The sequence below is a fragment of the Camelus bactrianus genome, chromosome 12, assembly GCF_048773025.1.
Source record: "Camelus bactrianus isolate YW-2024 breed Bactrian camel chromosome 12, ASM4877302v1, whole genome shotgun sequence".
In the NCBI taxonomy this organism is placed as follows: domain Eukaryota; kingdom Metazoa; phylum Chordata; class Mammalia; order Artiodactyla; family Camelidae; genus Camelus; species Camelus bactrianus.
Window position 1 is genome coordinate 25,488,620 of NC_133550.1, and position 14,843 is coordinate 25,503,462.

General features: G+C 37.7%; 2 protein-coding genes across 5 annotated transcripts in view; one reads left to right on the forward strand and one right to left on the reverse strand.

The window, feature by feature from the left end:
- Nucleotides 1-14,843, forward strand: part of XPOT (exportin for tRNA) — a 134,129-nt gene that overhangs the window by 53,882 nt on the left and 65,404 nt on the right. The gene's annotated exons all lie outside the window — the stretch shown is intronic.
- Nucleotides 1-14,843, reverse strand: part of C12H12orf56 (chromosome 12 C12orf56 homolog) — a 68,597-nt gene that overhangs the window by 27,770 nt on the left and 25,984 nt on the right. For all 3 annotated transcript variants that reach the window (XR_012510639.1, XM_074375068.1, XM_074375067.1), the window contains exons 3-5: nt 13,875-13,947; nt 5,580-5,988; nt 2,503-2,576 (exon numbers count right to left, since the gene is read on the reverse strand). Coding sequence is in view for 2 of the 3 variants with exons in the window: in XM_074375068.1 (XP_074231169.1) it covers nt 2,503-2,576; nt 5,580-5,988; nt 13,875-13,947 (556 nt within the window). In the remaining variant the exon portion in view is untranslated. The remainder of the gene's footprint in view (nt 1-2,502; nt 2,577-5,579; nt 5,989-13,874; nt 13,948-14,843) is intronic.

Genomic DNA, 14,843 nt, shown 5'->3' on the forward strand with positions numbered 1-14,843 from the left:
ACAATGTTGTGCAATCATCACAACTATCCATTTCCAGAACTTTTTCATCTTCCCAAACAAACTCTGCACTCACTAAACAATGGCTCCATTCCCTTCTCCCCACAGCTCCTGGTAGCCTCTATTCTGCTCCGTTTCTACGAATTTGCCTATTCTAGGTGCCTCATATGAGAGGAATCACACAATATTTGTCCTTTTATGTCTGGCTTATTTCACTTAGCATAATTTCTTCAGGGTTCATCCATGTTGTCACATGTGTCAGAATTTCATTCCTTCTTAAGGCTGACGTACCCACACTTTTAAGTTAGATTTAAGTTTAATTGTTTGAACAAAGATATGTCATAGGTGGTGCTGTGTGTTTCATACTGCATCAAACAATGAGGTACAAAAGTTTTAAGTGTCTCATTATAACATCCTACCTAAGGGATGCTGAGACTGACCAGTGGGTTTAGTTATTTACAACATGACCCCTCCATTCTGAAGTTCCACTTCACCTTTCTATCTAATGGTTTCATCCATCGAGGATCACTGCATGAATCTACTATATCATCAGAGGTTGAAAAAATGGTAATTTTCTTATTCTATTAACCCTTCCACATTTCATTAGCTGGAATTCTGTAAAATGGAATTTGCAGCTCATCAACTTGGGCTACTTGGTTACCCTGAACTAATTACTGTTTATGCAGGAAAGGCAGGATAATGCTTAATTCTTTCCGCTTGTTTGCTTGATTTGCAGAGAAATGAGTTAGTGCCCTATTTACTTCCAATGGAGTTCAGTGCATTTTTATTTCTTTCTGGGGAAGGGTAGGAGGCAGGACTTTCTCTCTATGATGCATCATTATACACTTTGGAATTTTTTATATATTCATTGTGTTTCAGCCATCTCATTCATTATTTTTTTCTGACTTTCAAATTTTTCAATCTTTGGCTATTTGGAGCCACTTCACATAGGCTCCTGTATCCTTTAGTCAGGGCCGCATTACTGTTTCAGACTCATTTGTGTATTTCCTGCCCCAGACCTAGAATCAGTCATTCTTCCACGGAACTTAGGTTCCGTTTAGTGGGGAATGAACATAAATCTTTTAAAATTAAACTTACCCTTAGTTCATTTACATGACTCCCAATATATGTCACTGTCATAAATCTCTCAAAACTTGCCCATGACTTTACTTACTATCAGAATCATTGGCACCATCAATTCATGGAGTGAATGCAAAGCACTATTTTAAGTAAGAAAAATTAAAAAATTAATAAGACATACTCCTTGCCTTCTAGGGGCTCACAGTCTGTTGGAAGAAATAGTCACATCACAAGTAACTACTTCAATATAAGGCAGACTGTGATGAGAACGTAATAGAACTGTGAAGTCTGGATAAAATCCAAACTCCGTAGCCTTGCCTATAAGGTCCTAGCCTCTATCTTATCTTGTTCATTCCTTCCTTCTTCCCTTCCTTCCTTCCTTCCTTCCTTCCTTCCTTCCTTCTGTAAAGGTTTATTGGTAGCCTACTATATGCTGGTGATCAAGATAGAGTCCCTGTCCTTAAGGAGCATACTGCATTATAGGACAGCACGTAATCAAACAAGCAGTCCATCATACAGACTGGACAGTGCCACAAGGTATGTAGGCACAGGATGTTATAAAGGGGCCCTCTTCACTTAGTTTTGAGAAATGATTTTTAGACAAAGGGAGAGTAAGCTAAGACTTGGGGAGCTGAAGTTTTTTATGAAGGGGAAGGAGAGAAGAGAGTAGGATTCTTAAATAGAAGCCATCATGTCAGATAAACAGAGAGCAGATAAACAGGGAGCTTTCTGAGAACCACGAGTTCATTTGGATCAGGAGCTTAGGGCAGGAGTGCGGGGAGCACACTAGTTGAGGATGGAAAAATAAAGAGACATCAGGAAGATTTGTATAAGCTGTTATAGAGTGTAGACTTTCTAAGAGCAATGGGGAGCTATTTACGGGCTTTAAAGGAGGGATTACACAAACAGATTTGTGCTTCTGAAAAATTCCTCTGTTGTACTGCAGCATGGTATAGAGAGGCAAGAACAAGGCAGAGGCCAGCTGGAAAAATACTGTAGGAACCCAGAACAGAGATAACTGGGCCTGAGCAGGCAGCAGTGGAAAGAAGTGGATGTTATCCAAAGACATTCAATGAGTACACTAAATCATGTGGTGATTGGCTGGATATGGGGGGTGATGCTCTAGGCATCCAGGACTCTGGCTTAGGCTATCTGGAGAAAATGACATCATGCCCCGTGTTAGGAAACACAGATGGAAGGTCAGGTCCCAGAAGGAAGATGCTGAGTTCTGTTTTGCATATGCTGACTTTGAGGCGCCTGTGAAACATACAAGAAGTGATGTCCAGTGGGTAACTGTATCTGCAATTCCAGGCAGAGAGTTGCCGTATATATAAATGTGACGGTCAGCAGTACGTAGAGTTAGGAGAGGCAAAGAAAGAGAACAACCCCCCCCCCACGCAACTCTGTCCTGTCATCACTCCTTACCTATATGGCTTTTGACTTCCAGTAGCAGGACTGAGCTCACTAACATAGAGGGGATCTTGTAAAAGAGTAGCTTTCTGAAAGAGAAAAAAAGTAGGAATGGTTAGAATTTTTGTTTACTGAAAATCAGTGCTTCCTATTTTTAGTCAATGTCATGTATCTATTGTTTAATCCCTTCTTCAGTACATGATTTGTTCATGTAACTCATTCGAGCATTTAATAATACCACAGAGGATTTTTTCTGTTATATATATATTTTTTAAGTTTTAAACATAACATTTGCTCATTATAAAATAAAATAATCAATGTTGTAAACTGACTATACTTCAATAAAAAATAAAATAATCTATCAAAATCAAACAGTACAGAAATGCATAAAGTAAATGATAACAGTTCCCTACCCCTCTTATCACAATATTCAGAATACCTTACTGTTATATTCTTTCAGACATGTAAAAACATATTAATTATAATATATACATTTGTAATATTTACACATTAGATGATATATTTTTATAATATGTAACTAGTACTAGCTACATCATATCACATATATTAATCTGTAATTTTTTTTCATTTAATACATGATGGACAGTTTATCATGTCTATGTATACAGACTGACTTCAGTCTTTTTAATGATTATCTAGTATTCCATAGCCAAGATACACAATAATTTCATTAGCTATTCCCCCATAAATGGAGTTATTTTTTCCTTAAATCTTTAGTGTCGCCATTTCCCACTCATCCTGGGTCTTGAAACAAATGGGCATGTAGTGTTTAGCAGATTCTCTAAATAATTATTTATGTTGAAGCTTAACAGACAGGTTAGAAGGAATTTCTGAAATGTTGCTGACTTACAACTCCAAACAAGCTTCCCCCGGCTTATTCCTTGATTACAGAATAGGGTGGTAGGTGAGTGGCGGAGGGGAGGGAATTAATGTGCTTTTTCTTACTATTTTTGTCATTGCTGTATGTATTTAAAAAAAAAAAAAAAACCTGCCTTTTTTCCCTCTCCAAATGTTTATTCTTGCCTTAAATCTTGAATTTTAATTTGAGAATATTCCTTAGTTATTTAGCTTTCTGCAGTTATCTTCACAACATATTAAGGGCAAAGAATTGCCATATTTTGTCTCTGTAGAATTTAAGATGCTAAACAATTCAGGTATAATTACTTTTGGTGAAAGTTATAGATAAAATAGGTTACTGACTCTTTGGAAACAGTTAAAATCAGAGTGAGTGCTAAATTCTAGCTGGATGGTTTAGGTTAATTTTACCTGAAAGTATACTGAGAGTTAAGACGTCTAATTTCTTTTCCCAAGAGCATCTGCATACCTCAACATGAAGGAAATCTCAAGGCACAGGAGGTCAGTTACCCAAGATAAGTCTGACTGATTTAGGATATTATTTTTTTTTTCAGTTCCCTAAAACTTATGAAGACAGCACCAAGACTAACCAAAAGTGACCAACTTGATGAAAGAATTCAATGTCACAGAAAAGTCGCAACTCTTAAAATGTTTATATTGAATTAATATCTTATTCTCACTAGAATGAATGCTAACCTGATTGATTCATCATTTCTATATGAAATATTTACTTGTTTTCCATCTTTCAAGGAATAGAACATTGTTTTTAATAATAACATCCACCAACTCATAAAGATTACCCCCCCACCTGCATTTATTTCAGTAGTCATAGGGAAAAAATCAGAGTATCTGGGGTCAAATCCCAGCTGTATATTAGTTGTACAACCTTGAATATATCATTTGATTTCCCTGTGCCTCCGTTTCCTCATCTGTGGAATGAGAGTAACAGTCCTACGTCATAAGACTGTCAACAGATTAAATGAGTTAATATATAAAAAGCATCAGAACAGTTCCTACTGCTACTAACAATACGTGTCTGTTATTTGTTACTGCTGTTACTATTCGAAGGGCTATGCGTTGGCCTGGCTTGCCCCAAACATGCTTCTGCTGCAGAATTTAAAAGTAGTACTTAAAACTGGGAGTTAGTTAATTCAGGGAAGCATCAACGGTTATTTTGAAGTATTAAGTAGACTTTTAAAAGTCAACTTAAGTTTTGGGTTTTCTGTTAGAACGTGTGAGGCCTTCTGTTAGTAGAGCAGGGTTTTCCCTCTATTTATGATTCATTCGCATTCTTAATTTGGAGAAAGCTGTTTAAAATTTTAGGGAGGAATTTTCAACATTTAATTTAAAGATTAAATATTCTGAACTGTGCTCTGGGAAAAAAATTAGAGTTGTCTTGCAATCTTTCACAATTTTGGGCCACTTATAAATCCCCTTGCTTCCTAGCTTCTTCTGAGTGAAAAGAATCTGTCATATTCCTTAATATTATCATTCTGGAAGATCAATAATAAAAATTATGTGTCACTGAAGATAACTAAAAAAGAGTCATATTATTCTTTTAGCAAATTACTTATTTTAAAACTGATCCTAGTGTAATAAAAAGATTCCTAAATGAGAGTTCTGACTCTGCCCCTAAACTTACTATATAATATCAAGTCAGTCACTTAAAATTTCTGAGCTTCAGTCTCCTCATTTATAAAATAAGGGACACAGACCAGGAGATCTCTATAAAATTATCTGATCCTATGACAATGACTCCCACGAACCTACTTTCAATAGTGCAGCTAGGGAATACAGAAACATGTTGATAATGTTGAACTTTATCTGAGCTCTGTGCTCTCTGAAAGCAGAATGGTTGAGAAATCACCCCACCTAACTGCAAAAGACCACCCTGCTCACAGAAATTCCAAGATAAGACCTATCTCCATCCTTCCTCATAATTCCCATGAGGCTCACTGATGACTTCCTTGTTTATTACCTGCGTTTAGAAAACCTCAGGGCCATCTCCTTTTCTTTAAGACACTTTTCATTAATGAGCATTTTCCCTATTGCAATAGCCTGAATAAAATCATCTCCTTAATTGTCCAGTGCCTTGTGTCTTACACAATTGGAATTATTAAATTCCAAAGTTAAATTTCCAAAATGGGGAGGAAGGGCAGGGAAGGGTACCCTAAAACACAGTACTCAAATCAAGGTTAACTTAGGAGGACACTTACTATAATATAATTGTTCCATGAACTTTTTAAGTGCAGAAATATTGATGAGGTGGTGGAAATAACGTACAAATGAAGTTCTGACTCCTTTTTCTCTAGGTTTGGGTTGCTCTGTAAAGGGGAGGCTGGGGAGGAATTTCCTAAGTAAAACTCATTTCCGTTCCCATTGCACTTGAAAGAGATTTCACTTAGAGAGTCTTTGTGATCTGAAAATCCCTGGGGTTCTTTTGTGTTTGTTGTGCAAAGTGGCACACTGACAGCCTGGCCAGTGGCTGAGGTGGACTGATAGCTCCTCCTGGAGGGGGTAGGTAAGGGTCGACAGGCACTTTGGCCATGAAGGGACAGCTTCTTGGGGTCAGAAGGAGGGCCGAGAGTTGAGTCCTTGGATGGTGTGCTGCTCTCTTGGTGGTACCTGTCAGGTAGAATTTAGAGTTAAACACAATATTCAGAATTTAATGGTAAGGAACAAAGAGAACCCAATGGCCCAACTGCAGCACTTTTAAGAGTCTGAAAGTAAATGTCTTTGCATAAAAGGAATACTCCTTAAGAGAAAGGAGTGATTTATTCTGACCTGCTACTGACCATTGATCATACCTGGGGGAGGTAGAGCACATTGTTCAGTATACTTCCCTGCTTGCAGAAAGAAAATTCTACCTTATGTCACTTAAAGAAGTATTTTTTGTATCTAAAGCATTTTGCCGTTCCTTCACAGAGCCCCATATTCTCATGGAAAGGACTTTTTGTTCTACTTTTGAAACTTGATTTTCCTAATGGATCCTGTAAAGAAAAAAACTATTCATATGGAGAGATGAAGAGAGCTTTTTTTAATGGTGTTTTCTTCGTTTCATATTTTGCTCATATTCTTCTGATTCTTCCTGTCTCATCCCAATAGCATCAACACTTTTTTCAGAATCAGTCCTGGGCCCCCTCTTTTACCTTCCCTGTTCTCGCCAGCTCACTCTGACCTGTTTCTTTTCTCTGCAGCACAAAAAAAGCGAGTAGAGGCTAAGAAGTTGCAGAGTGTAAGATATAGGAGAAGGCAGGGCATCATAAGGTCACAAAATAATCTGAGGACATAGGGGTATAACCTGAGGACCTCAGGCTCTGCCACTCAGTGGTTATGTGACTTTGATTGACCTAAGCCTCAATTTCCTAATTTTAAAATAGGAACAATGATAGAACCAATCTCATAGAGTTTCTGTGAGGATTAAATAAGAAAATACATGCAATGTGTTTTAACACTGGAAATACTCAATAGGTGCTAGCTATGGATATTATCCTATATTGCCTTGAGTTGCTGGTTTATCATTTTTATATTGAAGTAGCTTATCTCCCTTATGAGACTGGAACCTCCATGAAAGTGGAAAACCACTTTGTTTTTATTAGTTCTTAATTTGAAACAGGTATAAAATTCATTCATTATCTGTACAGTGCTATGAACTGTGTTGAGTTCTGACCCTGAGCTCCCTCCTCCGCTGACCCTAGATGTGTGGACACACATGCATGCACACACACACGTGCACACAGGTGCTCACCCCAGTTCACTCTTCCAAGTTCCAGCTGCCTTAAACAGCCATCCCCTGCCAAACCTTCAGGCTTAAGGATGTGCACACTGGCATTGTGGTCCTAGAGTGTGATCTGGAAAGGAAGCATAAGAGCACCCCTCCTTCCTGCAGTCTTCCTGCCTGGAGAGTGGCAACAGCATGGCCAGGCTTTAAACACACAGCTGAACAAATGACTGTGTAGGACCCACAATCCCTGAATGCCACTCAGTGATTAGTTTACATTACCCTGTTTCTTCATAGGATCCTAGCATTATGTAACAGTGCTATCAAAGTATCTAAGAATAAAAGATGCTCACACTAGGATTTTCAGGTCAGTGAATATGTCTAGCCCAGAAATAGACAGTACATACTCCAATCCTCTTGCAAGTAATGGCTTTTCTTTATTCTTGAGAATAAGATTTTCTAAAATTTTCTCTATGAAAATTAAGAAAGTTAAATTATCAGTGCACAGCTTATGTTAGACAATGTTATGAAATTATGTTAAAACACTCATTTTTAGGCACAACATATGTTTCATGTGAAAGGTCAGCAAAATGATTTCAGGTAGTTACAGAAGTGACTGTTACTTACTCAGTTGCATGAAAAATCTAGTATTTTAGAGTTAAAAGCGTTTCTAAAAAAGATTACTTTTTGGCAGTATAAATTAAAATGCCATGGATATCGTAGCTTTACCAGTTAAGCAAGCCAACTCATAAAGCTGAGCTGTATTTTTCGTTTGAAATTCAATAGTATCCATTCTTATAAAAAGTAGTTCATCACTAAGCAAGAGTTCTAGAACCTTGAATTTGCACATGTCAACTTCATATTTGCAGAACTAAGTTGCTAAAAGTCAACTGTTTTTCTAATGAGCTGACTGTGTATCTCTAGAGAGAGCCTAGCTGCAAAGGAGAAAGCAATGAGAGAAGTGGGAAAGAGAATTCCAGAATCAAAAGTATGCATAAATCATTTTTCCCTCTGCATCAAGCACAGATAAACTCCTTAAGGCTGAAATCATCAGGTTAAAAGTCACAGTCCAAAGAAGATAATCCCAAAGAAGATAAATTCAAAGAATTCAAACTGCTCAAAATAACAGAGGAAATTAAGAGATACTCGAAACTGAATGGCAATACATGTCAAAATACATATGACTCAGCTAAAACAGATTTTCGAGGAAAATATACAGCTATTGTTGACTCTGGGTCTTGTTTAAATTCTATGGAAAATGTTAATTTTTTGAAATCAAGAAATCAATTGCTGTATGCATTCTGTTCAGAATTCTTACTTGGGGTAAAATCTGCTTACTCCCTCATGGCCAGAATTAAATCTTAATTAATTTTATTACATCAAAATTAAAATTCTACTCAGTAAGCCACCACACAGACAAAGCTAATAGGTACATGACAACATGACAACACAGGGAGAGATATTTTAATGTCTAAAACCAATAAGCAAATTAGTATGTAGAATGTACAAAGTAGTTCTGCTCCTGAGTAATATGTCCCAGAGAAATTTTTCAAACAGGATGGGAGAGAGTGAGGGAGAGAAAAATCAATATTGATTCTACCCCAAACTCAGTATTTTTTTTTTATTTTTATAAATGTATAACTTATCAGTGAATATTTATTAATAATTGTAAACTATGAGCAAATTATGTGCAAGAGAATATATCTATTTAATGTTTTGGGAGTCCATTTTGAGAAATATCAAGAATTAAGGGCTTATTATAATAACAGCTGTTGGAGGCCTTGAGTCCTCTTGAGTTTCTAAACATCCTGAATTCATCTACTTACACCCATAAACACAGGAATTGGTCCTGTAACAGAAATACATAAACCTATTGCATAGGAAATTCTTAGAAATTAATATAGATGGTGCCTCATGCCAAAGTACTGCACACTAGCATTTTTATTTTTTAAATATCATAGTATTTATTAGTGAGAGTAGAAAAGAGAAAAGTTATTCTGTTCCAAGGCTTGATCAAGGATTCTGAGGATGCTAAATAGATTATTGCTCCGTGACTGACTACAGATAATCAGCAGTAACAAAAGAGCTAAGTTTAATAGGGACTCACTGAGTGGCACACACGGTTTAAGCACTTTACATGTACAGTTGACCCATGAGCAATGCGGGGATTAGAGCTGCTGACCCTCCACACAGTTGAAAATCAACCCATAACTTGACAGTCACCCCTCCGGATCCGAGGTTCCGCATCCAAGGATTGTGTCATACTGTAGTATGTATCTATTGAAAGCAATCTGCGTGTAGGTGGGCCCGCAAAGTTCAAACCCGTGTTGTTCGAGGGTTAACTGTACATGATTGAACCCTTTACATATCATCCCTGTGGGACAAATGCTGTTGTGATCCCCATCCTGCCTATGAGGAGTGAAGCCTGGGGAGGTTAAATAGTCTAAGGCAGAGTCCAGATTTGAAGTCAGTCAGTGTGGCACCAAAGCCTGCATGTGTTTTTTTTCTTTTTTTGTTTTTTTGGGGGGACTTTGTTTGTTTTTTATTGAAGTATAGTTGATTTACAATGTTGTGTTAGTTTCTGGTGTATAGCAGAGGGATTCACACACACACACACGTATATTCTTTTTCAGATTCTTTTCCATTATAGGTTATTACAAGACATCGAAGAGGCTGCATGTTTTTATCTACTACACAGAGAAGAATAATACAGTTCCCTTTTTCTTTTCTTTTTTAAAAAAAAAAAAATTTAATTTAATTTTTTTGTGGGGGAGGTAGTTAAGTTTATTTGTTTATTTTTTAATGGAGGTACTGGGGGTTGAACCCGGGACCTTGTGCATGCTAAGCATGTGCTCTACCACTGAGCTGTACCCTCCCCCTCACAGCTCCCTTTTTCTACCTTCTGCTGAGAAATACTTCTTCTTAGAGAAAAGTATAAGGTTCACCTTCTTGGTGGTTTTTCCCCCTTCTATTCTGCTAATAATGTACAATTAAGTGCAACACATTCTCATTTCATAAGTATGCCACGCTGGTCAGCTCTGATTCTATTTATCAAACAGATCAGTGTCTCCAACAGTTCATCCCTCTACTTGCCATGTGCTGTTGGTTAGAAAATCTGCTTTCAAGTTTTCATTAGCCAAATATCAGTAGAGGCTATAAATAGATGTAAACTCAGATCAAAATCCATCCTGGTGGGTGTGAGCTTGGCAGATCTGGACTGAGGGCTCAGCACTGTCACTTTTTTCCTTTCGGATTATTCAAGGTGAACTCAATTAAATTAATATAACTCTTAACCGTGCCACATTTTAGAAGTGTTCGATTGATCTCTGTGTTTTTTTATACTTGCAAGCAGTAGGCACTCCTTCCCCTCCACCCCACGCCTAGCTTTAGATCACAATAAACTTTCCCTGAAAGAACATTTTGGTGAGATGTCTACTTGGGTTTTCTCCTGTAAAATGCATGAGTATGTGGAGCTATCCACTAATGAAGAACTGCACTACAGATAGAGAAACCTAAGGACTGAATCTCATTATCAGACATCGTCACTAATCTGTTTTCTACCCCTTAGGTGTTAAAAGGCCTGTTGTTGACTGTCGCCTTGAAAAGTCATCATATTTATGTTAAGTCTGATGTCCCAAGATAACTCATCCTCCTTACAACCTGCAGCTTCTCATAATTAGGCCTAAAACTTTACACCTTGGAGGTGTTTCAAAGCTCTGTACATGATAACATTCTTTAGTCTTCTAATTAGTGTGTTCTATCCTAGCCTGCCTTTTGCTTACACTTTTGACTCAAATATTTGATTATGAAGATGACAGTACTGGAAAACTATGGGAGTGTAGACCTAACTCCACCACCCCCACCTTTATTTGGAAACCACTCCTCCCCTCCACACATGGAGCACACAGAAGCTGCCATGTTTTGGGTTGTTTTTTTTTTTTTAATTCTTATTTTTTTATTGAAGTATAGTCAATTTATAATGTTAGTTTCAGGTGTACAGCAAAGCAAGTCAGTGATACATATACATACATATTTTCAGTTTCTTGACCACTACAACTCATTACGAGAAATTGAGTATAGTTCCCTGTGTTATACAGTAGGTCCTTGTTGTTTATCTGTTTTATATATAGTAATGTGTGCCTGTTAGTCCCAATCTCCTAATCTATCCCTCTCCCCCACACCTCCCTGGTAACTGCGGTTTGTTTTCTATGTCTGTGAGTCTATTTTTGGTTTGTAAATAAAATTTGTATTTTTTTTAGATTCTACATATAAATGACATCATATGATATTTGTCTTTCTTTGTCTGACTTACTTCACTTAATGTGATAATCTCTATGTCCATCCATGTTGCTACAAATGGCATTATTTCATTCTTTTTTATAGCTGAATAGTATTCCACTGTATGCATATACCACATCTTTAGTCATCTGTTGATGGACATTTAGGTTGTTTCCATGTCTTGGCCATTGTAAATAGTGCTGCTGTGAACATTGGGATGCATGTGTCTTTTCGAGTTAAAGTTTTCTCGCCAGATATATACCCAGGAGTGGGGTTGCTGGATCATACGGTAAGTCTATGTTTAGTTTTTTAAGGAACCTCCATACTATTCTCCATAGTGTCTGCACCAATTTACATTCCCACCAACAGTGTAGGAGGGTTCCTTTTTCTCTACACCCTCTCTAGCATTTATTATTTGTAGACTTTTTAATGATACCTATTCTGAGTGGTGTGAGGTGATACCTCATTGTAGTTTTGATTTGCATTTCTCTAGTAATTAGCGATATTGGAAGCTGCCGTGTTTTTAAACCTCTTGGCTGTGGGGGATATTTTTCAGCACTGAGTCATTTATTCAAACTAGGCATCAGAGATCTTCCCAGGATTTTTTAATTTGATGCAAGAAAGTGTGTGAGTTAGCCTTTGGGTGGTGGTGGGAGCAGTAAGAAGTGAATTTAAGACAGTTGGTAACTTTGTTTGCTATCCACTAGAGGACGTGGTATTATTCAGTGAGAGAAAATTAAGCAGTTCCACAAACATCAGAGGAGACAAAGACAAAGTTCTATGGCTGCAGGTCCCCAGTTCCAGTGATGCCTGAATCCAATTTCATTCTCACCATTCCTGCATTTCTATGGTGTGGTTTCTAACTTTGGCTGATTTTGCTCACCATTGCACAGCTAACATCAAACACAGAACCCAGAAAATAGAATATGCCAGATTTAACAGACAGATAGATAGATACACATTTGTATCTATAGTTAGGTCTGTATCTCTATATATCTGCTGAATGAATGTTAAATGAATCTATATACATCTAATTGAATGCATGCATGAGTCGCCCTGCAATTCCAATAAATTCCCCTTTTAACCTAAGTTGGACTTCTGCCACTTTTAGCAGAGTTCTAACCTCCGCAATAACCTGAAACAACTACTGCATACATTACTTAGAAATCTCTTTTATTTTTCTAAATTGGAAGAAAACAATGAGGCTCTCAGAGTGGTCTAGAAAAATTGGGGCATTATATACCAAACATGAAATAAAGAATATTGGATCTGAGAGCATGTGGATGGCTATCCACTGGCACTGCCTCTCCCTCAGTACTTCCAGCTATGAAGGTCATGTTAGGAACTTCACTTATTGCCCTGAGATAAGAAGGCAGAGATCCTTCCTCCCAGAAGCCAGAAATTTATGGCACTCGGGGTAACAATGGAAATGCATCAACCCATAAAAACATGGTTTAGATCAAATCACGCTCCTCTGAGCCTGTATGATGTAAGCCCGGGTTCCTAAACCAATTTTTTTTTTTTTTTGGTGGGAAAAAAAATTATAATAATGATATTTAGGTTTAGAAGAGACTCTGTGTGTCATTGTTCAGTGAGATAAGGTGGGTATGAGAGTAAGTACAGTGGGAAAAGCCTCCTCCCCAGTAACCCAGGTTATTGCACAGCGTGGTGGACCACAGGTCTGTGATACACCCCAAATAGGAGTTCACTTCTCCTTTGCGGCATTTTGCAATGTTTTCCTAACTCGGCTATTTCCCCCGTGCCGTGACCTGACTTTCAGGGCCCCAACCCACCTTAATTCTCCCCTTGCCTATTGTCCTCTGACTCGGAGCTCTTAGAATCCTATGCTCCCCTCCTCCTAAAATCTAGATACTTAAAGTGTGTAACAGAATCATACTTCGCATTATGCAGCTAAGGAAACTCCTCCTTAAATTTATACGTATTCCATTTTTTCCTGCCTCTACCGTCGGAATGTCTACTGTTCCCTCCAGCTGCGGTATCTCCATCACCACATGCGCTATTCCTTCACCGACTGGCATCTGGCATCTTGACTTCTCCCCGCAACTAAATAAGACCTTTCCCCTCATTAAATCTCTTTGACATTTATTTATATTATGACATCTATATATTCAACTGAAATGAGAAAAATTAGCCTTTGTAACTAGCTGGACTTGAATTTAGACTCTCCCAAAGTACCGTCTTCATTATTACATATATGAGATAAGAACTCAATTCAGAAACATTAGTAGAGAGAAGGGAGGGTATAGCTCAGTGGTAGAGCACATGCTTAGCATGCACGAGGTCTTGGGTTCACCTCTAGTGCCTCTATTAAAATAAATAAACAAACAAACAAACTCAGTTAGCCCCCCCCAAATCCCAAAATTTAAATAAATAAATAACTCTAGTGCAAAAAACAAAAATTAGTAGAGAAAAAGCATTTTTAAAAGGAAATTGAAATGCAAACTAAGTTTTGATCAGCAAGTTAAAAACATACTGCAAACAACAATCTCACCTGAAAAAGAATTCACTCAGCCTTCTAGGCTCTTTGCTTCTCCAAAAGACTGGGCCATTATTCTCTTCTTGCACTAAAAAAAAAACAAAAAAAGAAACAAGAAAAGTTAGTTGGTCATTAATTACATCACTGGATTGCATTTATGGAGAAGATGCAGTTATATAGTCATGTACACTTATTTGATGACTATAAATCATCACAAAACCTTGCAAATCCAAAATTGTAAGCTGGGCGGCATGATGGGCAGAAAGAGCATTGGCTCTGATGTTAAAATATGTGCTCAAGTTCAAGCTCATAAAGTGTGATCTTTACCAGTTACTTTACTTCTCTGGCCTTAATATCTTAATTTGGAAAAATGAGGATAGTTCTGTGAATGAAAATGAGATAATAATGTGTATAAAAATGACTCATGGGATGCCTGGCAGAGTAGGTATGCAATAAACATTAGTTCAATTTAAATTAAGAAATCAAAGAACCAATTATAATTTACATCAAGAAAATGGTCCTATCTTCTCCATTACATGAGTGTATTTTGTTTATTTGGGGGGGTAAAAAATAATAGTATCTAATAAGTATTCAGAACAAGAACCTCCATCATCACAGACACTTGTAACAGTAGGCATTTCGCAAATGTGGGTACTAAATGTGATACAAATAACACCTTTGATTTTTGCTGGAATCAGGTAGCACATATTAGCACTTGTGGCCCGAGGTCAGACCAGCTCGAGCCTATCTCATGCTTCAGGACCACATATTACAGACCATCTAGGAGGTGAACCACCAGAGTCCTACGTACACAGCAGTACCTAACCCAGGAAGTAAGAGCTTGGAGGAGAAATGGAAACACAGCACAGCACTGGTGGCACATTGGAAAGGGGGAAGAGCTCGCCAGGGCTTCTCTGTTAGGAAGCTGGTATTACCCACATGACCCACCTGTACCTAGGTGCAAGTTCTCTCTTAAACTGAGTT